Genomic DNA, 25,823 nt, shown 5'->3' with positions numbered 1-25,823 from the left:
CACCATCCCTCACACGGAGAGCAGAGAGCCCGACAACGGTGGTTGGATGAGGAAGATACTAATTTATTCAGTATTTGGTGTGTACCGTTTGTTACATGTTAGTCCTTAGGGACCGAATGATGAACAAGACAGACACTGTCCCTGCCTTCATGGAAGAGCGCACGGTAGAGGTCATTTCAAAGTTTGAGTGCGGTAAGTTCTGTGAACGAGGGGAACAGGTGTGACAGCGTGCTCAGTGCCAGAAACCGCATCACAGTGCCATTAACTCCCCGGAAAACAGAAGGCGCGTGGCTTCCCTGGTTCTCTGTGGACAGCCTCTTGCCTTCTGGAGTCCGTTCCCGGCTGACTCGCGAGATGTCCCGGGTGTGCCGCGGCCACTAGTACTTCTGTATCTCTTCCCTCCCTTGCCCCTGCCCTCAAGCTCTGTAGGCCTTGGACTTTCAGATACTTTGCATATAAACAAACAGACCGATACAGTTTGACCACCTGAAAGGCCTGGAGTTCATTTTGTCTGAGCCCTCATTTTACAGCCGCGCCTGGTAATGACTAACCTAACATCATACAGGCGGCAGTGCGCAGGGCTAGAAACCTGTGCTTGAACGCCAAGTTCAACCAGCTGAGGGGTGGCCGGCTTGGAGGGGTGGGTACAGAAGAGAGGGAGCTGGCATCAGAATGGTTTAGTAGAAAGTGACGTGCTTTGGCATTGAAATGCCATTATGTATCTTCAGACACCCAGGCTTTTCCAAAGAAAAACAGGGATGCACAAATTGGTGAAGCTGACAACTAAACGTGTACAGATGCTGAGAAATGTCCGCATTGAAAAATGACAATTTTGAATTTTCATAGTCTAGCAGAATGCCGATCTTCCTCGGGGAGACAGTTATTCTTATATCTGGAGTCGTCCCGTTGTGCAGGAACTCATACTTATGCCTAGAAATTAAATGTTGATAGGACACAGCTTCAGAAGTTCTGTAGATGTGCAATTTACAGAACATTTCGTATTAGTTTTCAAATAACGCTGTGATTGGGTTTTTTTTTTTAATTAATTGACTACCAAAGTAACGGTTCATTTCCCAACATACCTGTCTCTTTTCTAAAATTTGTCCTAAGAGACCTCTCTTTTTAAACACCATTTGTTTTTTATCAATTTCTTCACCTAAGAGACTGACGTACACTCTTACTGCATCAAAGTTTGTATAGAAATTGGTGTTTTAAAACTTGGGATTTTGAGGTTCAAATGTATAAAGCCTTCGTAATAAAGATGTTTGAACCGGGGGGAGCCCCACGATCTTTCATGTAATAAAATGTGCCTTTTGGTATAACCTGTGCACAGGTACTCAGGCACGATCCTTAGACCTTCCGACTCAGCAGGGCCAGCCGGGCCGTCACCGCCCCCGCAGCCTAGCCCAGCACCCTCTCCCCGTGCTCTGTAGCCTGGGTGCTTTGAAAAAATGGCTGGAACCCAAAGCAGCCACGGGAACTTCCTACCCCTGCTACCTACAGACGTCTGCAGAACACGGTGCCAGCAAGCTGGGCCACACTCCTGGGAGGAGCACTTAGAATACGGTCTCGGTGTCAGAGCGGGCCAGCCTGGCTCCGGCCCTGCTCGCCTCATCTTCCCCTCAGCTCCTTTCCTTAGCTAAGCAGCCGCCAGAAGCCAGGAGCCAGGAAGGCCCTGCCCTCCACCTTCTTCCCACTACAGCACCAGACGAAACCAAAAACTGCAGGTCAGCTAGGATACCTTCCGTATCCTGTCTGTCCTCTGTCTGTCCTCTGTCTTTCCAAGGTGGGGCCACAGAAGCGGCCAGGCCTAGTGCCTGGCTTTTTGCCCACCCTTCTTCACGCTGTCTCATGTTTCCATCCTCTTCTGTCTTCTGACCTCTCAACCCTCCCACCGTACACAGACTCCTACTCTTCCTTTGTCCTCCCCGTTCTCCTCTGCCCTTCGTTCTTACCTCTCTAGGAGAGGATACTTTGATTTTTAGCCTCATTACACTTCGGGCAGAATCTCCAAATAAACTATTTGGCTCAATGCCTACTATTTCCTGTGTTTCTCAGACTGGGTCTGAGGATTAGTAGAGTCCATTCTAGTCCAAGTACCTTACAGGGGGGGTCTTCCCACGTATGCGCGGGCATGACCGGTAGTGTTTAATTAACCACGATGGAGGTTCACCAGCAGAGAACGCAGGATCAAACATGCATAAGATACAGCAGGCCAACAAGGGTCAGAGGCCCCGTGGTACAAGAGGTGCTGGGGAAACGGAGCGAACTTTGGTAATTTTTGAGGTGAAGGGAGGTTGTAACAGTGGCTTCCCGAGTCTGAACATGTCCACGGGACTGCACCTCATCAGGTTTTCCCAGCTTTCTAGAGCTAATCCACGCGTAGAGGACAGAGTGCTTGGCAGCAGAAGCAGAACAGAATGAGCCATGACTATTAAGCCGCTGCCTACTTGCAAAGATGGAACTGGGGCTTCAGATCAAACTGTAACCATTTAATAACACAAGTTGAGCATGAATGAAAAGCCAATCACTTAGTGCTTAAGAATGCTGTCTTTGGGGCCAGACTGCCTGGATTGGATTCCAAGCTCCAAAAATCCACGTTGGACGGATTATCCGACTGCTGTGAGGCATAGCTGACTTTTAAAATGGGGTGATAGAATTGTGAGAAGTAAACAGGACAGGACATGGGAGCAGCGCTTGGCACGGAATAAGCTCTCCGTGAACTGTAGCTATTTCTGTCTGAAAGAAAAGTACCCAAAGCTGCTCTTTTCTCGTCTCATTTGGACTTTAGGGGAAAGGGCTGGAAAAGAGCCCTGAGGTATCTTAGAATATTTTATGAAACCTACCCTAGGCCTTAATTATTGCTAGTGAAACCTCGTGCTCTCTTCTTTCAAGGTCAATTTTAGTATCAGGCATCCAGATTCTACTTTACCGTGATGATGCAAGTCTGTGCCTCATGCACCAAGACAGGCAGTTTGCTCCCAGGTCCTCTTGTTTAGGGACATCTTCAAAGGCCACGCCCACCGTGTAGTGGGACCTCTCGTCCACCTCCACCTCCCAGTAATGGCGCCCTCGGATTGGAATGAGATTCCCCATGACGGCAACACACCTGGGTTCAGAAAGTGGAAGCGTGCGTCACCGGGGGCGACCCGAGCCTGGCCGTGCGGCGGGGGGGAGGGGGGGGGGACAGCCGTGGGGGTCGGCCCAACGGTGTTCCGAACACCTCCTTTGAGAAGCGGCTCGCCCTCGGCTCACCTGACAGATGCCGAAATTTGTGGGAGGGTTCTTACCCTGCCGGTAATGGGAGCGAGTTAGAAAAGGCTCTATTGGCATTTGTAAATGATTGGGCTCTTTTTTTTTTTTTTTTGGTAACAAAAATAAAGATTTGGTTCACTTGCTCATAAAAAAAGAAAGGGACTCCGGGTGCCTGGGTGACTCAGTGGGTGAAGCATCTGACTTCGGCTCAGGTCATGATCTCGCTGTTCGTGGGTTCGAGCCCCACGTCGGGCTCTGTGCTGACGGCTCGGAGCCTGGAGCCTGCTTCGGATCTGTGTCTCCCCACACCCTCTCTCTACCCCTCCCCTGCTCACGCTCTGTCTCTCTCTCTTTCAAAAATAAATATTAAACAAAAGGGACTGAAACTTCACAGAACTCAGCACAGTCAAGGGAACCATGCACTTGAAGTTCAGGAACCGGCCAGCACTGCTGATGCTGCACTAGCATGGGGGGCTTTGAGGTGACGCATATCTGCGGGGTGGCTACAGGCAGAAGACGAGGATCTGGATCTCAGAAGCAAACCTGAGAACAGCAAATAGCAAATCCCTCACCAATGATCAAAATCGACCTCCAAGAAGCCACTGGAAACAAATACACTCACAAAGGTCACAGTTATGTTTTGTTTTACAACAATACAGCATTCTTCAGAGGAAGGTTCTCGTGGGAAACCAGACCACATCAGTATCTCCGAAACGAACAGTCCGCCTCCTGCAGGAAACTTCTGCATTAGCCAAACTGAGTGCCCGCCCCCCGCCAAACCCCTGGGCAGATTTGTTTAGCTGTTATTAACACGAGATCTCTACTCTCAAACCCCAAGTTCTGGAGGCCAAGCAAAGCTCTGGGAAGGAGACTGCACAGAAAAGAGCTCCTCTTTTGTAAAATGAAGCCGTCTCTACTCTCAGCTCCGGACCCACATCTCCACCCACCTGCTGTTCCTCATTCAGAATGTCCCGAACAGAACTTACCACGTTCCTACCCTTCCCACTGCCGACCAAACTTAGTGTTTTGCCTGTGGTGGGAAGGAGTACTTACTCCCCGTGTTTTCTCCGTTTTGGTTAATAGACTCATGATCTACCCAGTAACCCAAGGCAGAAAACAGTAACCCAAGGATAATGTAGTGGTTACACGCTCAGCTTCTAGCTTAAATCTGACTTCAGCCCTTAACAGCAGTGTGCCTTTGGGCAAATTACTTTACTTCTCTGTGCCTCAATGGTCTCATCTGTCAAATTGGACTGGTAGTGATATGGATGTCACAGGCTGTCGTGACGATTCAATGAGCTAATCCATGTCAAACACTTGGAAGATGTCTAGCACTTGGTAAACACGCCATAAATTACAGTCCCTGACCCATCCCTCCCCTGCTCGCCCCTTAACCAGTTGGCCTCTCTCCTTGTTAGTTTTGTGTGTTGATTTACTCAAGGCGTCCGCAGCCTCCTCTCTGGTCTCCTGGCTCCCCACCTGCCTCTCCCCCTCCTCCCCAGCTCACACTTGACCCTCCAGGGTGATCCTTCTGAAATGTAAATCTGATCGGGTCACCTCCCCTACTTGAATCCTCCAAAAATTCCCACCCCTCCAAGGATAAGATCCAAACTTGTTTTGCCCTAGAACTTTTCCATCTTTCCTGCCTCGTCTTCCCCTTCTTGCCATTATGGACCCTACACCACAGACACGCTAACCGATAGCAGTTCTCCAAACACGTGGTCTCCCTGGCTTCCGCGGTTTGTACACGTATGAGGCACTTAATCTGCCTGGTCGGCCTGGAGAACTCCCTTTTATCCTCCAAGCCCTTGCTTCCCCAGGAAGCCTTCTTCCTGGGGGCTCCTACGATGCCTTGGCCATCCTTCTACCGAATCTTTCACAGGTGTGTTTTTGAAACATGCATCTCCCCCACTTGCCTGGTCTGAGTCAGGTGGGCAGGGACACTATCTTCCTCCCTTTACCTCCAGGGCACAGCATGGTCCTCACGGGACAATGGATATACTGGTGACAGGATATTGCAATGGGACTGTCTAACTTGGCTGGACCCCAAAGAGCCAAGAACAGAACAACAGGTGGTGAGTTCTCCCATATTTCCAGGTGACGTGCTGGACCACCTCTGCAGGACTTGGCGACCAAAAACTCGTTTTGTAACTTTTAGTGCAACACCAAGCGGCCGAGGCTGAAGACGCTCGAGGCTGTGTCTGCCCAGAGAGCTCACACGCACGGTGAGGTAGCAGTGGCCTGGTCAGAGGTGTGTGCCTTCAGAGGACCGGGTGTGAACGGAACCCACTGCAGGAAAGCTGCCTCTGCGTTGTTTGTGGGGGGATCCTGTCCTAGAGGGCTGCCTGTGAGGGCCCAGGAGGGCTCGGCAGAAAGAACGAGAACCATAGCACTGGGTGCGGAGGTGGACGGGTTGTCAGGGGCTCACCTGGGAACTGCCGGGGAGAGAGAGTCAGCTTCCCACATCACACTGGTACCAGTCAGGTACCCCCAGGCTAAAAACAGGACAACAGGCCCCCAAACGGAGCCCGTCACGCTAAGCCCCACGTCTCCAAACCGAGACACCTCCGTTACAGTTCGACTCTCCCAGAAATGGGATCTTAAACCAATCAGGAATCGCCTGACGAGCACCAGTGAGGTGATGTGCCTCGCAGACCCTGCTGTCCCCCGCAGGAAAGGAACCTCGCCACAACCGCCCGCTTCTTTGCCTACTGTAACTTGGCCCATAAGCGTCTTTCATCTTGTACAGCTCCTGAGAGCTCCCGTCTACCTGTTAGACTGGATGATGCCCGTTTCATAACTCCTGGAATAAAGCCGTAAGATCTTTAAAATCTATTCAGTTGAATTTTTTTTTTTTTTTTTTAACACAGGTAAGGCCTTTATCTCTCCATGTCTCTCTCCATGCCCTGCAACCCTGGGTAGAATGGGCAGAGGTGGGAAAGGATCAAGTTGCTTTCCACTGTACCCTGCGCACTTGGGCTACCGCATGCTAACACTTACATATAGTAGGTGCTACACACACACGCGCGCACACACACACACACACACACACACTGTAAAAAGGCCAGCAGGGAGCCAATATCAGAGGAAGAGCCAGCTCTGGGATAGTCTCGGACCCCGGCAGGGAGGCTGATGCAGTTTCTTTCTTCTCTTCCTTTCTTTCAGCTTTTTTTTTTTTTTTTAATGCTTATTTTTGAGAGAGAGCAAGCGAGTTCGAGCAAGGGAGGGGCAGAGAGAGAGAGGGACACAGAATCTGAAGCAGGTTCCAGGCTCTGAGCTGTCAGCACAGAGCCCGATGCGGGGCTCAAACCCACGAACCGTGAGATCATGACCCGAGTTGAAGTCAGATGTTTAACAGACTGAGCCACCCAGGCGCCCCTGGATGAAGTTTCTATCCATGGCCCTTGCAGCCCCGTTGGAGAGCCCCTTTTTCTCCTTAGAAGATCCTTCTGACTCTAAAACCAACCGACCGAGAACTCTTCTTGTCCTGACCAGACCAGGAATCTGAGAGCCACCTGTAATCCCGGAAATGGAATGCGCTCTTGGAGTTAACCTATCTGTGTTCTTTTTCTCCCATTGCTTTGACTTTTCTATTTCAGCAGTGTATATCTGCGCCTTATTTTAAGTCTTTAAGTCTTTGGAAAGAAGTGAGGCACAAATAAATCGTTTCAATGTGGATTGAGCACCAAGGTCTGGAAATAGCTACGTTTCTAGACAGACGGCGCACACGCCTTTGCGGGGGCCACCCCTCCCTCAGGTCATGCACTAGCACCACCCCCCACCGACTCCACACAGGCTAACCCCACCGGTTTTCATCAGGGGTTTTTAAACAGGGCTTCACCATGTAGGAGAGGAGCGCCGGGCCAAGCACTGGGAGACCTACAGCCTTGTTTCCGTTCTCCCGACGCCTGTCAGTGTGCCCCTCATCGTGGCTTCAGGGTCTGACTCCTCCAGCGGCGGGGGACCCGACTTCAGAAGCCACAACAGGTATCATCCGTCCACACCAGCCAGACTCTTCCCCCGGCTCCAGCTCCCCAGCCTCCCCTCCGCCCCCACCGCCTCCTCTCCCCACCCCCACCCCCCCAGCCTCTCATCCATTTCTGGGACCTCTTCAAGGCAGCGTCTGTCATAACCCACTTTTTATCTGAGCAACAACGTGTCTTAGAGGGGGTCCGCGGAATGTTCTAGCGAGCGGCTGCCCAAGTACCTGGTAAACCGGGTGTTGCCAGGGAGCGGCTCCTTTGCTGGGGTTTTCCTTTCGCTCCGCACGACCGTAAACCCATCTTCAGAAATGGTCAGCCCGGGATGGCAGGTGTGCTGGTTCAGGTGGAAGAAGCTGCCTGTGCGGGCAGAACACACGAGAAGCCCCGCCAGTCCCCCTGCCTTCTCCACCCCGGCGCCAGCCGGAAGCCCGGGGCCTCGCAAAGTCCTACCCCTCCTGCCACTAATGATGGTGGCAGCGAGCATGCACTGGGAGCCACTGTCCCTCGCCCCCAGCTAGCGGTTTGCAAGTCTTCCCTCGTTCAAGCCTCACAATTACCCTCAGAAACGCGTTCTTATTTCCATCTGGAGAGGAGAAAACTGACGCACCAGGTGGTTAAAAAAAAAATCACCTGGCAAGGCACCTGGGTGGTGCAGTCCTGATCTCGGCTCAGGTAATGAACTCATGGTTCATGAGTTCGAGCCCCGCATCGGTCTCTGTGCTGACGGCAAAGAGCCTGTATGGGATACTGTGACTCCCTCCCTCTGCCCCTCCTACTCTCTCTCTCTCAAAATAAATAAATGTGGGGCACCTGGGTGGCTCAGTCGGTTAAGCGTCCGACTTCAGCTCAGGTCATGATCTCACGGTCTGTGAGTTTGAATCCCACATCGGGCTCTGTGCTGACAGCTCAGAGCCTGGAGCCTGTTTCGGATTCTGTGTCTCCCTCTCTCTCTGACCCTCCCCCCGTTCATGCTCTGTCTCTCTCTGTCTCAAATATAAATAAATGTTAAAAAAAAAAAAAATTAAAAAATAAATAAATAAACAAATAAACTTAAAAAAAAAATCAACTGGCAATGACAGAACATTTGAACCCCCAAAACTCTGATTCCACAGGCTTTGCTCTTAGCTGGGAGGCTATAAGTGCCTGCACACGGACAAGAATTTCTAACCCACCTGCCAAGGGAAATAGTTATTGAGATTCTTAAGGACCAATCTGACAAAGGGAAGTGGAATTCAACATTTCAATGAGGGCAGTGGGGCGGGGGAGAGGGAAGGATGTTACAGCCATCCCCAAATCATGGTTAAAATAAATCTCATCCAACAGTGGTACAGAATAGATTGAATACAAACTTATTTAGTAAAAAAAAAAATTATTTAGTAAAAAAATCCATTAATTAAGAACATAATAACTCATTCTCACTACTGTGTCCTAGCCAAGTGCTTTTTTCTCGAGTTCCTATTCTGTCACTTCTCTTGTCTCACACCTGGGTTCAAGCTTCGCCATCAAGCTGTTCACAATCATTGTCACAGTTTGATGCTGCCGGAAATTTCATTCGCTGCCTGCGCTGACTGGCAAGGGGGCAGGCAGGTTCCCACCACCTAACTGATGCAAGACGTGGGCCCTCGCCGGTTCCCACCGAGGATCATTTTTGAAAATATAATGATTTTTGCTGATGTGTGTGTTCATTTAAGTTTTTCATATATACACTCTTTTCTTCCATTTGATTTATTTTGGAGGGAGAGAGAACGAGCATGCAAGGGGGGAGAGTGGCAGAGGGAGAGAGAGAGAGAGACCCAAGCAGGTTCCGCGTTCCGTGCACAGCCCGACGCGGGACTCCATCCCACAACCCTGGGATCACGACCTGAGCCGAAACCAAGAGTCAGACACACTCCACCAACTGAGCCACCCAGGCGCCCCTTCATAAATACACTCTTCAAAAAATTATATGAACAAACTAATTGACTGACTGAATAATCAAGAGCTGGCTGTACCTTTGGCTCTGGTTTTTTGTTTTTTGTTTTTTTGTTTTGTTTTGTTTTGGTTTTTTTTTGACTGAAACTGCCAGAATTTAACATTTCAAAACACCAGGTGAGCACAGAAAATGAGGAGTGCCAGCCAACTAAAGGCAGGCCCTGGCTCAATATGAAAGAAAAACCTGAGTCCTAATCCCAGCACTAGCCCCCACCCTCTGGGACCTGTGGTGGCCTCCCAACGAGTCTTTCCCATCTGTGTGGACGGAACACAGTGGGAATTAATCACACACCTCTGCTCCTGGCATTGGAAACGAGGACAAAGTGACACAGTGTCCCTCAGTAAGCGACCCCACTTAAGAATACGTCGTCCCCAGAGCCTGGGCTCAGACTCCCTGCCTCTGTGTCCTACCTGCCCTCCACCCGTCAGCCGGCCTGAGCTGGACTGGCTGTGAGGTGGGGGAGGGGTCACCGGCCCCCGGTGTGCTGTGACAAAGCGCACACCCACAGCGAAGCAGTGCCAGGAAAGCGGGTGCATGCAAAGCTTCCGGTGATGTCTCTGCTCATGCAGGGTCTGGACAGGATGTGTGACCGTTGTACGGATGACGGCAAGGGAGAAGGGAAAGGGGCTGGACCTAGGGATGCGGGCGCCCGCCAGGGCCAGACAGGGCCTAGGAAGAGGCTGAGCAGCCGGGTCCGAACTGGGCCTGTGGGTGGGAGATGCTTGGGCTGATAGCAGAAACGGGGGATGAGCAAAGCCAACAACCCCTCCTGGGAATTTCATAAAGACATCAACCCAAGGGTGGCGTGCAGCCTGTGTGAGCCACGAGGCGTCTGGGCCACCCAGGTCCAGGGCGACAAGCCTCTGGTCTGCCTGAGGGAGCGGAGAAAAACCCTAAGTTCTGATTCTCGCTCTGCCCCCAGACTGCTATCTGGCTTGGGCCTTCAGTCCCTCTGTCTGTAAAATGGGACCACAGGGCCCTGATCTCCCCTGAGCCCCTCCCCGGCCTGACTTGGCCCATTTTCCAGAGAAGTCATGCAGTGCTGGTCTGCCGCAGAGTGGCTCCCTGAGGTCCCAGGGAGCGTGTGGCCCGGGCACATACCTGTGGTGTAGACGGTCACGGGGTCGCTCCTTGCACTGGGGCCCCCCACGCTGAGGGCTCGCACGTAGATGGTATAGCGCTGCCTGGGCTGCAGCTGCACCAAGGCCTCGCGGGTCGGGATGCCCACGACCGACCTGGGCAAAGAAACGGAGCCACAGTCACGAGGGGTGGGGCCGGGCAGCCAGGCCCCGGCACCGGGCCTCCCTTCCAGAGCTGGGATGTTAAACTCACCCTCGCACCCCCAGCCTCTCACCCACGGCGGCACGGCCGGTGGGTTTCCTCCCTCAGGTCCACTTTCCTCGTTCCCTCGTTACTCCTCGCGTCCGTGGCCCTCCGGCCTCGGGGCTCCCCACCCTGGTGTCCCCGGCACCTGGCACCATGCTCGGCGTCTGTCTCCCGCTCTGCCCCCAGCTGTCTGACAGTTGAGAACCTCTCCGAGGGCAGCGGCTGAGTACCGCCTGCCTCAGCCCAGCGCTGAGCCCGCAGCAGGTACCTCGGCCTGTGTTTATGAACAGACATCTCTAGAAGAGCTGGAAGGGCAGCACAGAAGCCACTAGGAACCTAATTTATTGAAATTCTACTGCACACGAGTACAAGCCTGTAATTGCCACTGCCTGTTCCTGCAACTGCTAAACCCCTTTCAGTCCAGGGAAAGGAGAAGCTTTTGGGGTGACGCCCGTTTACGGATGCAACAGCCCCATTACACGAGCCCGGGTGTCCAGGTGACCCCGAAGGCCGCCGCTCCAGGCCAGAGGGGCGCTTTTCACGCATCCGTCCAATGAATATTAACCAAGCCCCTTAGGTTCCAGACGCTGGAGAGGGGGGCTCTGGGGAGAACTGAATGTAGTCTCTGCCCTCATAGACCTCATGGTCCAGATGGGTAGAGAGGCACCCCGCAGGCCAGCAGTGGAGGAAATGCAAGGTGGTAACCGCGACGTGGTCACGGCGTACCGCAGGGTGGATGATGCCGGGGACGCGAGTTTGGAGCTGAGCTCTCAAGAATGACTTGCAAGTAACCGGATGGGGCAGGGACAGGAGTCTCCTACACAGAAGCAGCCGGGGCAGGAAGGAACACGGGAAGCAGGAGGAACTAAACCCGACCGGTGTGGCTGCAGCCAGACAGGGAGGGGAAGCCGGTGTGGCATGAGCTAGAGAAGCAGGAGAGGGGTACGGTCTGGGAAGCAATTTTCTCCTCTTCAAGATGATTAGATCTGGAGAGCAGGTGCTACCCCACGTCACTGACCAGCCTCCCGGTGACCCCCATCATTATGGTCCCGGGTGTCAGGCGCTCCTGACGTATCAGCACGAAGCGCAGAGGCAATCTGGATCATCAGGTGGCCAGAACCACCGGACTCCCCTGCCCCACTCCTGAGGGTCGTGGGGAGTAAATAACCAAGGTCGGCCCTGGTGTGGCCGTGGACACGTGGATTCTACCTGGAACAGAGGGTGCGTGGGATAGACGGCCAGGCTCCAAGCCCAGCCCCGAGCACAGAGGAATCTGTCCTCCCTGACAGGGGACGCCAAGCCCGCCTCCTCCATCTCTCCAGAACCAGGCGGGCGCCCTCTGTGCTCCGCCTCTGGGCAGCCCCTGGACGTGGGGGCTGCTCCCGGACTGCCTGGGTCTTGCCTCACTCCCGCCCCGGGGCCACGCCGCTGACCCACTGTCCTCAGAGCTCAGTCCTTCCTATCCATCCGGGTCTCATTTGAAAAGTTCATCCACGGAGGTCCCTACTTCCACCCCAGCCTCCTTCTTACATTTCTTTCTCCTTCAGAGCACCTTGCATTTTATGTATTTGTTTGTCTTCCTGTTTTCTATTTGTCCCTGCTCGACGGTCAGCTCCGTAGGGAAGGGAATTTGCCTGCCTAGCCTCCCAGAGCCCGGGGCCCAGGTCCAGGCCCACAACACTTGTTGAATGAATGAGCGGTAAACCTTCGCTGGACTAGAAAAGCAAACCTGAGGTTTAAACCATTTACTCACGCCTCACGCACCTTCAGTGACAGCGTTCAAGAAACTTCTCATGAAAACCAAGCACCCGAAATTAAGGTTCCAAACGCTGACCTTCTCTCCAGACCCCGTGCATTTCCTGAGCTGTGTCACTGTGTCAGGTGTCATGCCCCCCCCCCGCCCCATGACTATGACTTACTCAGTTACTCCCGAGGCTTCAGGACTTTCCGCCTGGGTCAGCTCTACCGTGTACGAGTCCACGGGATTCAGGTTCCCAGACTCCCAGCAAATCAGTGCAGCCTCTTCGCAACTCCGTATCTCTTTGCTTTTTATAATGGGAGGGGAGGGGGCTAGGTGTGGGACAAAGGGGGGAAGGAATGACCATTCTGCTCCTATCCAGCCAGTTTGTCCAGAGCACGGCCAACCGAGCACGGCCAACCGAGCACGGCCACTGTCTGCCCACAGAAGACATTCGATGCCGTAAAAAGGAAACCAGGTGCAAGAGACTATTTGCATCCCCCCCCCCCCCCCCCAGAATTCGTGTGTTGAAGCCTGTTCCCCAAAGTGGCGGAAGGTGGGGTCTTTGGGAGATGAAGAGGAGGGCGTCTCTCATCAAAGAGAACCCAAAGAGCCCTGGGCCTCTTTCTGTTGTGTGAGGACAGAGCCGAAACCAAGCCAGATGTCTACGGACCCGGAAGGCTTCACATCAGGCGCTGAATATGCTGGCAGCTTAAAAGGAGGCCCCTTTCAGCTTCCAGAATGGTGAGAATTAAATTTCTGTCATGTATAAGCCACTCGGTCTATGGTGTTCTGTCATGGCCGCCCACACGGACTAAGACGCCGGGAACGCCTTTCAGACGTTCCTGGAGCAGAAGGCAGCTGAAAGGTTAAATGACGCTACGATCGTGAGCAGTAATTTTGGGCATTTTGAGACCAACTCTGAGCAAATGTCCCTTCCATCCTAGGAACACTGGTTTGGTGTACTAACAGAGAAACACGGACAGCTACTCCTGCCCTTCCACATGAAATCAAGTGTCCTGCCACACCTCGAAAGCCGTGACCCCTGTGGCCCCCGTTACCTGTCATGTACATTGCACGCTCACTGGCGGGGCTGCGGCCGGCCCTGTTCTGAGCTGTGACCCAAAATTCATACTGGGTGTTTGGCACAAGATTTCTCACTGAGCAATACGTTTCTTTGACAGTCATTGTAAACTCTGAAAAACAAACAAACAAAAAGACAAGAATTCAACCCTAAAAATAGGCCAAGTGGCTCCGAGTTAGTTGTGTCGAGTCTCCCTGTAGTAGATCGCAACACTGGCCAGAAATTCCTCCCATCCCTGTATGCGTCCTCTGCAGTATGACTTACTACTCCTTCAAGAGGTTCATTTTTCCCCGTCATTGATGGGCTGAGCCATGTGACTTGCTTCAGCCAATGAGACAGCTGCAAACATGATACCAGCAGAGGCCTGGGAAATGCTAGTGCACAGGGGCTTGTCTTCTTGCTGCTGGGAACACCCTCCACTTTCATGTGAACAAGCCCGAGCCAGGGTCCTGGACAATGAGACCCAGTAGACAGAGGCCCCAGCCTTCCCTGCCGTATCCTCACATCTGTAAGTGAGACCATCCCACACCATCCAGCTCTATGTAGCCAAGCTGGCCCAGACCAGAAGAATGCCCAGACAACTCACAGAATTATAAGAAATAATAAATGTTTGTCATTTTAAGCCAATAAGTCACGTACATGTGTGCAGAGTAGGGCAGGATAGGGTGTTGTTACCCAGCAACACCTAACTGATACACCTCTAAACCTCCTCAGACTCTTGAAAGGCAGTGATAACTCACTAACCCACCCTCTGATATCAGTTCCTTTATCACAAAGGGGTCCATTTAAAAGATCTTCATAGAGGGGCGCCTGGGTGGCTCAGTCGGTTAAGCGGCCGACTTCGGCTCAGGTCATGATCACGTGGTCCGTGAGTTCGAGCCCCGCGTCGGGCTCTGTGCTGACAGCTCAGAGCCTGGAGCCTGTTTCAGATTCTGTGTCTCCCTCTCTCTGACCCTCCCCTGTTCATGCTGTGTCTCTCCCTGTCTCAAAAATAAATAAAACGTTAAAAAAAAAAATTAAAAGATCTTCATAGAGGGGCACCTGGGTGGCTCAGGTGGTTAGTCCAACTCTTGATTTTGGCTCCGGTCATGATCTCACAGTTCGTGAGTTCAAGCCCCAGGTCGGGCTCTGTACTAACAATTTGGAACCTGCTTCAGAATCTCTCTCTCCTTCTCTCTCTCTGCCCCTCCCCTGCTCATATTCTGTCTCTCAAAATAAATAAATAAACATTAAAAAAAATCTTCATAGAGTGTCATGACATAGCCCAAACGCAATGGCTTCTTCTGTGTGTCTGCAGAGAGTGCCAACAGGGCTGATTCATGACACGGACTGTGGTTAATCAGACCTGGCTTCTTGGACCCTGACCAACCTTTTACTTTTTTTATTTTCATAATTTTTTTTTTTTTTTAATTTTGAGAGAGAGAGAGCAAGAGAGCACACAAGCAGGGAAGGGGGGTAGAGGGAGAGAGAGAATCCCAGGCAGGCTCCACGCTCAGTGCAGAGTCTGACACAGGTCTCGATCCCACAACCCTGGGATCATGACCTGAGCCGAAATCAGGAGTCGGACACTCAACCGACTGAGCCACCCGGGCACCCCCTTGACCTCCCTTTTACAATCTTCCTCCTTCCCCGTGGTGCCCCCTTTAGTCTTTGTTCAGATAACCCTCATCATCTGCTCACCTTGTTACAACCTCCCTCAGCATCACTTAAACTTACTCTGACTTTTCTCAAGCATTTCCCTTCCTTCTTGGTCCCTGCACAGAAAATCTGCCCTTACCTTCAGCACACAGACCCTCCCCCTGCCCAGGCTGGTGCAGCAGTGGGCTCTGTGCAGGGAGCATGCAGACCTGCCTCCTGTCCTGCTCTGCCATCCATCACCCACTGTGTCCCCATGGACAGCTCATTTCTCTCTGGGTCTCAGTCTCCTTCTGCATGAAGTGGAAATCCCCAAGGCCCTCTCTTCCCAACAGGTGAATGGCTTATCTATCATGTGGGGAGGGGGGAGGCAGCTGACCCCAGCCCTGGCCCTACACCAGCCAGCTCCATTTCTCTGGGAAGGGGATGGGCCCAGAGCTGCCCACGCTGGAGGCTCGGGGACATTCCCAGGAGCTTGCTCGACTTGAGCATGTGGGTCTGATCAGCTGTAGCCCTTTCAGGCTGCAGAGGCCCCATCACCCCTCAAGGCGGTCTGCAGGTTAACCCTCCAATTTCTCCCGAAACGAGGTCGCTCTGAGAAGGCCCAGCCTGCCCTCACGTGCCCAGCCCACGAGTATCCAGACAGCTCAGCCAGGCCTCCTCAAGGAGGGGCGTCCCCACCCTTCCTGCACACAGTGCCGCCAGGGACTCATCCCATGGACAACTCTGGCCTGAGGGCTATATCTACACTCCAGGCACTTTAGCCTGGCTTCGTGGCCCTCCCCAGTGAGGCCCCATCTTGCCTCTCTGCCGTGCTCACTTGCCTGCATCCCATGTTCCAGGTAGTTCCCAGATCACGACAGCTCCAAGGAGCTGAATATGTAGATTCATCCCACCTCTGCCCTGCCGATTACTGGGAAAGCAATCGGAACTGCTGCCTGGCCTCTGAGGGCCCTTAGCCGTTCCAGAGCGTGCGTGTGATCTTGGCAGAGTCTCACCTGCTTGGTCCTTCCCAGGCGAGCCGTCCTGCACCGGCCGGTAGGACAGCAGATAGCTCTCCACCGTGTCGTCAGAGTACAGACTCCAGCACACGCGGACAGAGGAGCCCGTGGCCGAGTTGGGGGCCTGTGGGTTTATCACTGGAGCAGAAGGAGCTGGAACGAGAAGGGAGAAAACCAAAACTGAGTAAGGAGCCTCCAGGAGAGGTGTGGGATGCAGTGGTCCCTGTTGTAGGACTCCTGGTCCCCCGAGGCATCCGTGGGCTTTGCCCAGACTGGACAAGGTCAGGAAGGCCACACCTCCTAATGGCCAGCCTGCAGGTGACAACCAGCATGTCCATTCCTGCTTTGACAAACCCACGCAAGCTGGGGGAGGAGGGGTCAGTGACAGGGACTCGGGCTGGGGGGCGTGTGCAAGACCTGCCCTAGGCATGGGTCCTCTGACCCCTTCCACGACTTCCGGAGAGACGAGGCAGCCAGGACCACAGCAGTGCCGCCCACAGGTCCCGGAGGGAACAAAGGAGGGAAGAAGCTTCACGGGGAAAGCTCGCTCTGCTTTCACTGGTGGAACCGTCCACCAACCATGTCTTCATTATAAGGGGAGAAGACTGGGTTGGGCCAAATGTGCTCTTGAGAACCATCTTGAGAATCCACCTACTGAGTTAATTCTTTTTTTTTTTTTAAGTTTTTTTAATGTTTATTTATTTTCGAGAGAGAGAGAGAGTGAGACAGAGTGTGAGTGGGGGAAGGGCAGACACACACACACACACACACACACACACACACACACACACACACACAGAATCCGAAGCAGGCTCCAGGCTCTGAGCTGTCAGCGCAGAGCCCAATGCAGGACTCAAACTCACGAACTGTGAGATCATGACCTGAGCCGAAGTCTGAGGCTTAACTGACTGAGCCACCCAGGCACCCCGAGTTAATTCCTTTATTCTCTGTAGGTTAATACGTCAGCCTCCCCAGACTCACACACAACCGAGAAACCCTCCTTGTCTCTCCTCTACGGACTCTTCTCCTGCGGCAGCGCCTGCCCGCAACCCAGACTTTACGGAACAACCTTGGCTTCCGATTTTGACATTGCTCCGTCCAGGTAAGAAAGAGCACAACTAAACTTGAAGATGTTTCCTAGCTGCAGCTCAGCCTTTCCTCTCTGGCCAGGACCTGGAAGGTCCTAATGGGACAAAGGAGAGGAGGAAGAGAAAGAACCTAACGACGAGATCCAGGATGTACAGAGGGTGCCCGTCTATACCCTCAAGGGACAGCCCCGTAGTAAGAAGGGCGGGAGCTGCAGTGAGAAGAGGGGTGGCCCTGGGCTTGGCAGCCCACCGGGAGGCTCCAGGTGATGGTCTGCATGAGACCTGGACCTGGGGTGGGGGGGCGGTGAAGAGAAGTGTAAGCATCTCTCAAGCACCGACTTGGGTGATCATGCCTTTCCTTCCAAATACCTGGGCCTGGTTATCTGGGCAGCACCACCCCTTAGAAGGGGAAGGATCATCCAGTGGACATCGAAGCTCAGTGAGATCACTCTGTGAATCATGAGTCTAAGAGTGGCCTCCAAGGTTTCTAATGGAGGACGTCCATTACAGTGTGGTTTCTAGTGGTGAAAAACCTAGAGACATCCCAGCAGCCAGTCCAGTTGAGAATCAAGTAAACAAACTAAGGTATATACCCATTAAAATGATGTTACAGAAGGATTTACAGTACAAGAAATATTAATCAAAATTTTGATTAAAAAGCAGGTTACAAAACAATAAATTCCCTATTTCAAAAAAATCTGTATAAAGGAAAAATCTAAAATGATATGTACAACATTTTTACAATGTAGCTGGGTGTTGATGAGGAAATGGTGAGCAGTCAACAAAAAAAAGCTGAATTACAGTATTATTCTTAGAAATAAGTAATCACAGTAGGGGCACCTGGGTGGCTCAGTCGGTTGAACATTGGGCTCTTGATTTCAGCTCAGGTCATGAGCTCACAGTTTGTGAGTTTGAGCCCAGCATCAGGCTCTGCACTGATCGTATGGGGCCTCCTTGGGATTCTTTCTCTCCTTCTCTCTCTGCTCCTCCCCTGCTTGAGCGTGCAGGGGAGGAGTGAGCAGGGCAGGGGCAGAGAGAGAGGGAGAGAGGGAATCCCAAGCAGGCTCCGCACTGTCAGCACAGAGCCCAACACGGGGCTTGAACTCATGAACCACAAGATCACGCATGACCTGACCTGAAACCAAGTGACCTGGATGCTTAACTGACTGAGCCACTGAGGCGCCCCCACAATAATATTTTAAGAGCTACCTGTACCATGTGACGTGCTGTACATGCATTGCCTCGTGCAATTCCCACCATATCCCCATGAGGCATTATGTGGACAAGGAAACCAAGACTCAGAGAAGTTAGGTAAGTTGTCCAGAGTCACACAGCTAGGAAGTGGAAGGGCTGGGATTCTTACCAGCTCCATAGGTTCCCAAAGCTCATCTCTCAGCCACTGTGCTAAGTAAATAAGTACTCGGGCTACTTGCCAGGAGTAACTCAGGCGGGAGAACAGGGGTTTATGAATCTGGGCAGGCTATGAATAAAAAATATTTCAAGGTTGCCCAGCGCCAGATGTTGGCTCCCTGGAAAGTGAGGGTGGGCACTTCCCCCCCCCCGGGGGGAGCGGTCTCCACCTCTGTTCTCACCATTGCAAGCTATGAAGACATGAGATTAGAGCAAAAAAAAAAAAAGAAAAGAAAAGAAAGAAAAGAAGAAAAGAAAGAAAAGAAAAGAAAAGAAAAGAAAAGAAAAGAAAAGAAAAGAAAAGAAAAGAAAAAACCTGTTTCTAAATGTTTATGGGTTTTTTTTTAGCCATCAAAATTTCTAACTCAAAGCTCAGGGACCTGGAACTTTCTACGAAGCATGCACACAGGCGAAATATGCACCTGGGATGGTGTTAATGGAGCCCATTAGCTGCTCCACATCAGAGAAGTCCAAGGTCTGGTCTTCAAAGTCAGGCTGCGCAGAGATTTCCACGTCTGTTTCCGTATTCAAGAATTTTCCCAGTCTGTTGGTATAAAAAGCCATGCTCACAAGAACGAAGGGACGTGCTCCTTAGGGTGTGTGTCTACAGTGCTGGGTCACCGGTAATAAACGCGAAGGGCCTCTTTGCTGAAGTTTTCTTTCTTTGACATGCTGCTGGCTGCTGGCTGCCATCTGCTTTGGTGACTGACCCAGGGGGTCCCCAGTGGGGATGGAGGAATTGGTTTGTGCCTTAGAGGGGAGGGGGACGGGTGGGCCATTTGGGGGGCAAGTGCCTAACAGCTCCAGATCCCCACCCTCTGGAAGACCTCTCAGGTGCTGACCCGGAAGCTGCCGTGCCCCCGCCGCCCCAGGCCCCGACACGCACAGACTCTGGGGTTTCTTCTCCGTGGGGCCGAGCGTACTCAACCCGCTGACGGTAGACTGGGGCTATGAGTTTTCTTGCACCTGCTTCCTGGCAGTCATAGGGTTTGTAGGTGGCAGGGGCGGACTCTGAAACCAGGTCTGTCTTTTGCTTCTTACCCCTTATGTCATCAAGCTTCCATGTTCATGTGGCTTTACAGACACTGTCTCGTTTAATTCCCGTAAAACTATCCCTGTCTGTAGATAAGGAAGGTGAGTCCTAGACTGGTTGGACTTGCCCAGGGTCATGGGGGTAACGGGATTTGAACTCCTGTCTGACTCTACGACGTGTGTGCTTTCTATAGTACACAGTCTGGGTCCTGGCACAGCTCGGGGATGGGGGAGGCACTGGACCCTGGCTCCTCCTGGTGAAAGGAGGGGCTCACGGGGTGAGCTGGCCACAGGCTTGCTGGCTGGGCCGTCTGAGATTTGGTACTAGCGGGTCCTAGTGACCATCGTCCCCCCGAAGCCAGCGCTGTTGGATCGCAGGGGCAGACGTGAAAACTGTAACTGGGAGCATCTTCCCAAGGGGAGCTGAGTCTATTTGTATCTAGAGGAGCAAGAGACGGGAAAGAAGATGCGCGTCAGAACAAAAGCATTACCTGTCAGCCATAGCCACAGCATCCTAAAAAGGAGGAGGGGAAGGAGAAAATACTCAGTTGACTTCGAAAATAAATTTATTTTTCAAACTATATGGTGATATAAGCACATTTTAAAACTTGGAAATTAGGGGGAAAAAAAGTAACAGCCATATCCCCCACTAACAAAACCACTCTCAGGCTGCCTGTGGGTCTCTTCCGGACGACTGCGTCCCCCCAGGGAGGTTATGGAAGGACCCCCGCGTCACAAATGGTCTTTCGGCCCACCGGTTTGAAAGACTGCAGAACCGTTCACGGAATGGAAGTTCCATCGTTTACTTAACCATTCCTCTGTTGAGGGACATTTTGGTTGTTGCTAATTTTTCATCATCACAAATGACAGTGAGAAGAACATTCTCACACGTATCACTTTCTGCACATTCGGGGTTATGTCTCTGGGATACAGCGATGTTGTGGGACCAGTGGTTCAAAAGGTCTGAGTATTGAAGGTTCTAATGGTGTCTGCATACTTGCTTTCCAGCTTGTCACGGGTCCCTTGCCCCAAGCACGGCAGGAAGGAAGCCCTGTTGGGCTTTGAGGGACCACTATGGGCGGGGTCGGTGTGGAAGCCATATTTGGCAACGGGGCAGCTCCAGAGGCTGAAGGCCCCTCCCTCACATCCTGGACACCACAACTGCGCCATATTCCTGTGGGACATTGTGAAGAAAGAGGACCTCAGCTCTGACTGAGATTGAAATTCCCACATCCCCAGCAGCATGGGGCCTTGAGGTCAGATTTAATTGGATTTCAAGAAAATTAAGAAATGGATTTTTTTTTTTTTTTGCATGTTTGACTTTACAAAGATTTAAAATTGGTGCCCTGGTAACTGGAGAGTTGGAGGTGCCTTTTTAGCCTGGATTGCCTCCTCCTCAGAGCTCTAAGAGGCCATCTGAGGTGACCAGAAAACTCTCAGAGCGCTGATGTTGCTCAGCTCCCTGGCGAGGGGACAGGTCTCTGGGACGGAGGAACGAAGGCTGGTGTTGTCTGACTAATGGTGGAGGGAAGGGGTCAGCCGTGCGTGAGTCTGCTCGGCCACTCATGGCGGGGCGCACAGAGACACGGGTGACCACCTCATCCGGGAACAAAATGGATGTTCGTGAACATCCAGGAACCAAATGGATGCTGATCCACAGAGGTCAACTGCAACACCTGCAGACAGAGAGGGGACAATCTAACCTACCCCCGCCATACCGTCACTTCGGTTCATGATCTCATTTCACCTCACGACTGACTGACCTGTATGAAGTCGACCTTCTCTTCGTGACACATCTCCTCTATGGTTTCCATGAGTTCCTTACAGGTTTCCAGGTTTTCCCCACAGCTGACCAGTTGTCCATACAAGGCTTCCAACTTCGCTTTCTTTTTCTCTCCGAGAGCTTGTATTTTTTCTTCATATTTTTGAGCAAGTGTTTCCAGAATCTCATTGAAATGTGACTCAAAATTTTGTTCCTGTCTTCCAAAGTTCTCCTGCAAGATGGTTGACCTCAGCCGTTATTTTAGCGAACGTGGTGTGTCGACTACAGAGTCATTTGAGGCATGAAAATATACCTACCCAGAGATGTTTTAGTCACCCCACCCTTTTCTTATCATCGCTTGCCAGGATGCTGGGGTGGGTACAGCGGGAGCTGGGACCAGGAGTCTATGGCTAGAGCCCCTGGGATAATCTTTTTTTTTTTTTTTTTAAAGTGGGCTTCACACCCAGCCATGGAGCCCAACGCAGAGCCCAACACAGGGCTTTGAACTCACAACCCTGAGATCAAGACCTGAGCTGAGATCAAGAGTCAGACGCTTAACCAACTGAGCCACCCAGGCACCCGAGCCCCTGGGATAACCTTAACGAGAAGCACTGCCTTCACTCCTGGCAGCACTTTGCAATCCTCCCTCCCCTCCCCCCGCCCCGCCCCGTCCCCAGCCCCACGCCACCTCCGTGGTGGCCACCTCCCAGGAAGATGGTCAGAGATGAGTCAACCTGCCACTCTATCCCTGGACTGCAGACGTCCACGGAGATGTCTGTCCTGGGCAAGCCCTACGTAGCCTTCCCTCCTGAGCCCCCAGCATCTCACGACACTCACCTCCACCTCCTGATGCCCGCATCCTACAGACGCCAGGATCACACAGATCCTCACATCAACTAAGAGAAAGGTGAAGGGGGAAGGGGAGGGGGGAGGGGAGTGGGGGCCGTGGCCAGATGGTCCCGCCTAATAGATGAGAAAACGTAGGGAGGCAGAGGGAGCCATGCGACAGTACTTAATCCAGGGGCACAGGGGATGAGTCATGTTAATTAAATCCTGTCGACTACTGGTCCTCTTAGATTCGAAGCCTGGGAAAGCTTCGTGGGTTGTGACTGATGTCACCCTCTCCAGGTAACGGAGACATTTCCAAAGCAGAGGCTCTCTCGATGACTCAGGGAGTATTTGCTGAACATCTTCTACGTGTCCAAGACTTGCTCAGAATGGCAGCAGAGAAGGAAAAGCAGTGGGGGACTCCCCAGGGCTGGTGTAGAAGGGAAAAGTCAGAGTCCTCACCGAGGGTGAGGGTACTTTGACCTGAGATGAGCGGGCAGAGAGAGTGTAAAGAGTTTTGTCCGGGTGGCTGTACCTCTGTCCCTCGTTCCGTCCCTGTGCCCTGCAGACGGGATTAGTGCATAGTCCTCCCTCTTAAGACTGGGGATGAAGAAGTTCCAGCTTCCCGGGACAGGGGCCTGGGGCTTAGCTAATTCATACGAGGTGTTCCTGGAGATACAGTCCGAGGCTGTATTAATCGAGGTAGAGCACCCACAGGCAGAGAAGGCAGGTGCAAAGTCCTGGTCCTTAGCCTCATCTGGACGGGGAGGCTGAGTGCAGGCATCACAGCAGTGTACGACATGCTACTCGGTACACCCAGGGGACTGTGACGTGTTTGGTGACAGGCACAGAAGCGTATTAATCTTACGAGAAACATAACAGCTGGGGAAAATAATCAGGAAGGGCGGGTGTCTTGCAATGCCTCGTCAAGGCTGGGCCATGCGAGAGCCCCACCCTCGCAGCAGGACTGAGGATAGAGAGACAGAGGAGACCCTGCCTCCCCAGGAGAGCTCCCGGTTCAGCAGGGGATGAGGACAGGTAGTTTCCACCAGGTAGATGCCCAAGGTCCCCTGGGAGGGCAGGGGAAAGGGCGAGAAGCGGGCAGTTCTCTAACCCACACCAGTCACAGCTGCTGACCCAGCCGTGGCGGAGGCCACGTGTGTCTGAGGGCGTCACCGCGCCTGCTCTTACCTCCACGGTGATGAAAACCTCCTCCAAGTGATTTGCAAAATTCTCCATCTCGATAATCTGCTTTTCCAGTTTGAACATGTTTTTGTGAATTTCGTCCTGGCAAACAGAGGATCCCAAGGAGACATTAATGCTCTTTGCTCTCTTCCGTAGGAGGCGCTTTAAGTTCATTCCCTGCCCGCCTACTTGAGACACAAACGCACTGTCAGGGGAACTAAGGAGTCCCGTTTACCTTGGCGCTTTCCAGGGCCTTGCTGAGGGGGGTCACCTCATGCTCTCCGTGCGCATCCGACACCTCGCACGCCCTTACCGGGGCTTTGCAAGTGACACAGAAGACCAGGGCGGCTTCGTCCTCGTCCTCCTCCTCGGGGATGACGTAGCACTCGTACTCCTCGCTGGCCCGGCCGTGCGCGTACCTGTAGGCTTCCCGCAGGTCCCGGCCGGCCGCGCCCCAGCCCAAGCAGCCCGGGTCCTCGGCCTCGGCGCCCGGCCGCCAGTCCCTGTGCGCCCCGGCCGCGGGCAGGTGCAGCCGGGGTTCCGAGACCTCCACGCGCGGCGCGCTTCCATCCACGAGCTCCGCGCCCCACTCGCCACCACCTCCAAGCGCGTACAAATCCGCAAGCTCCTGCACCTCCTCCTCCAGGTCGCTCTGGGCCTTACCTGGGGCCGCCCCCCCGGGCTCGCCGGTCATTTCGGCGGGCACTGGTCTTCCCGTCCGCGTGTGTTCTTCCGGGAAGAGCCGCAGCCGGCCTTCGGAGTCATACAGATCCGTGGGACAGAAGTGGAAGTCCCTGGGAGCCGGGGACCTGTGCACCTCGGGCGCCCCCCCAGCCTCCCCGTCCATCGCGCCTCTGCACCCACAGAGTTCCTCGCGCGCGCGCCTCCTAGTGGGTGTCCTGGGTCCTAGAACACAGAAAGAGGAGGAAACCCTGTTTCTGAGAAGGCCATCCCAGCAACTGGTCACTAGATTGGGCTCGACTCATTCACAATTAAAAAAAAAAAAAAAATCATCTGAGCAGCTCAGCCGTGGTTTTACTTTGAACCATCTGCAAAGAGAGGTTTGCTTTCTCCAGGAAGGAGGCTTTCTCAGCTTAAAGGAGACCAGAAATAAAGAAATGCCAGTAGGTTTCACCCACACAAGACTCCTCACGGTTAAAACAGAGGCAAAATCATGGGAAGCGTCTCAGGCAATTATTATCAGACAAGTTGTATAAATGGATTGAAAAAAATTAAGATCTCAATAAATTAGCGTGCGAGGACAATTCACAAAATAATCACTTGTGCAAAAACATTTGGGAAATGGCTCATCCTTATGAGTCACAGAGAACAAATAAGATGCCATTTTGCCTTCCCAGTAGGCAAATATTTAGAAATATAAGAACGAGACCCAAGGCTGGGGAAGGGTACAGAGAAGTCAGTACTCTCACATGCTGTGGGTTTGAATGTACACCAGCCCCCGCTTTCTGCACAGCAAACTGCACGATGTGGATCAGGAGCCTTAAAAATGTTCACACTCTTTAAGCTAATAATCTTCATCAGGACCTTGAAGGAAAATATCAAAAACAGGGGCAAAAATATTTCTATATAAAAATATCCATCACAAAATATTCTATTTTATTTTTTTAAATTTTTAAATGTTTACTTATTTTTGGGAGAGAGAGAGCGAGTGAGCGAGCACCTGAGTGGGGGAGGGACAGAGAGCGAGGGAGACACAGAATCCGAAGCAGGCTCCAGGCTCTGAGCTGTCAGCACACAGCCCAATGCCGGGCTTGAACTCACGAACGGAGAGATCATGACCTGAGCCGAAGTCCATGCTTAACTGACTGAACCACCCGTGTACTCCACAAAATATTTTATGACCGAAAAAAATAATTGTAAACCCCTAATGATTAGGAGAAGAGTTAAGTAAACTAGGTTATGTATACTCTCCAGAATATAATGCAAACTTTAAAATGTTAGGGAGAGCAAATGATAACTTGGACGAAGACTTACAATATGATACTAAGTAAAATAAACAGAATATTCATTATATACAGACTGTGATATTGATCATTTAGTGGAGGTATGTAAAATCTAGAGAGAAATAATAATGGTCGAAGTAGTAAATACAATATTAGTAGCAGCTACGACTTACTGAGCACTTACTATGTGCTTTTTCTGTGCTTGGCAATTTATATACATACCCCTGTGTGTTAGGCACTGCTATTATCCCCATTTTACCGATGAGGAAACTGGCTCAGAGAGGCTATCTTGTGCAAGGTCATATGGTTAGTAAGTTGTTGAACTGGGATTTGAACCTTAGTCTGTGTGGCGGCCGTGAGACAGTGCCTGACACGTGTCCAACTCTAGGGGAGCTCAGTTGACCAGATGTTTCGGCTGCACTCTTCAATCCATCATCACAGCTGCATGGAGGACACATCTCCCGCGGGCATCTCCGTCCAATGACAAAGTGTAGCAGGGACACTAAGGCAGATCCATTTCTGTGTGACACAAAACTCCTCTGACGGCAACCTTGGGCCGG

At 52.3% G+C, this 25,823-nt stretch overlaps 1 protein-coding gene across 1 annotated transcript; it reads right to left on the bottom strand.

The window, feature by feature from the left end:
- Positions 1–42: 42 nt before the first annotated feature.
- On the bottom strand, positions 43–24,194 carry FSD2 (fibronectin type III and SPRY domain containing 2). Its single transcript, XM_042940889.1, has 12 exons — positions 23,535–24,194; positions 23,306–23,401; positions 21,288–21,518; positions 20,016–20,038; positions 18,915–19,036; positions 15,992–16,147; positions 13,336–13,470; positions 12,456–12,606; positions 10,312–10,445; positions 7,463–7,595; positions 2,933–3,109; positions 43–930 (listed from the first exon to the last, which is right to left on the bottom strand). Exons 1-12 carry the CDS (start codon positions 24,144–24,146, stop codon positions 678–680), a joined length of 2,223 nt encoding a protein of 740 aa, XP_042796823.1. The 5' UTR covers positions 24,147–24,194; the 3' UTR covers positions 43–677.
- Positions 24,195–25,823: the final 1,629 nt, after the last annotated feature.

Source organism: Panthera leo, chromosome B3 (assembly GCF_018350215.1).
Source record: "Panthera leo isolate Ple1 chromosome B3, P.leo_Ple1_pat1.1, whole genome shotgun sequence".
NCBI lineage: Eukaryota > Metazoa > Chordata > Mammalia > Carnivora > Felidae > Panthera > Panthera leo.
The sequence above is the reverse complement of the archived record's forward strand: the minus strand, read 5'-3'. Positions and strand labels throughout refer to the sequence as shown.

Coding starts and splice junctions, on each gene's coding strand:
- FSD2 (XM_042940889.1), bottom strand. CDS start 24,146: ATGGACGGGGAGGCTGGGGGGGCGCCCGAGGTGCACAGGTCCCCGGCT. Junction 13,471..15,991: donor GCCTGGGAAGGACCAAGCAG/GTGAGACTCTGC, acceptor TTTGTTTTTCAG/AGTTTACAATGACTGTCAAA. Junction 3,110..7,462: donor GGCAACACCCGGTTTACCAG/GTACTTGGGCAG, acceptor TTCTGAACCCAG/GTGTGTTGCCGTCATGGGGA.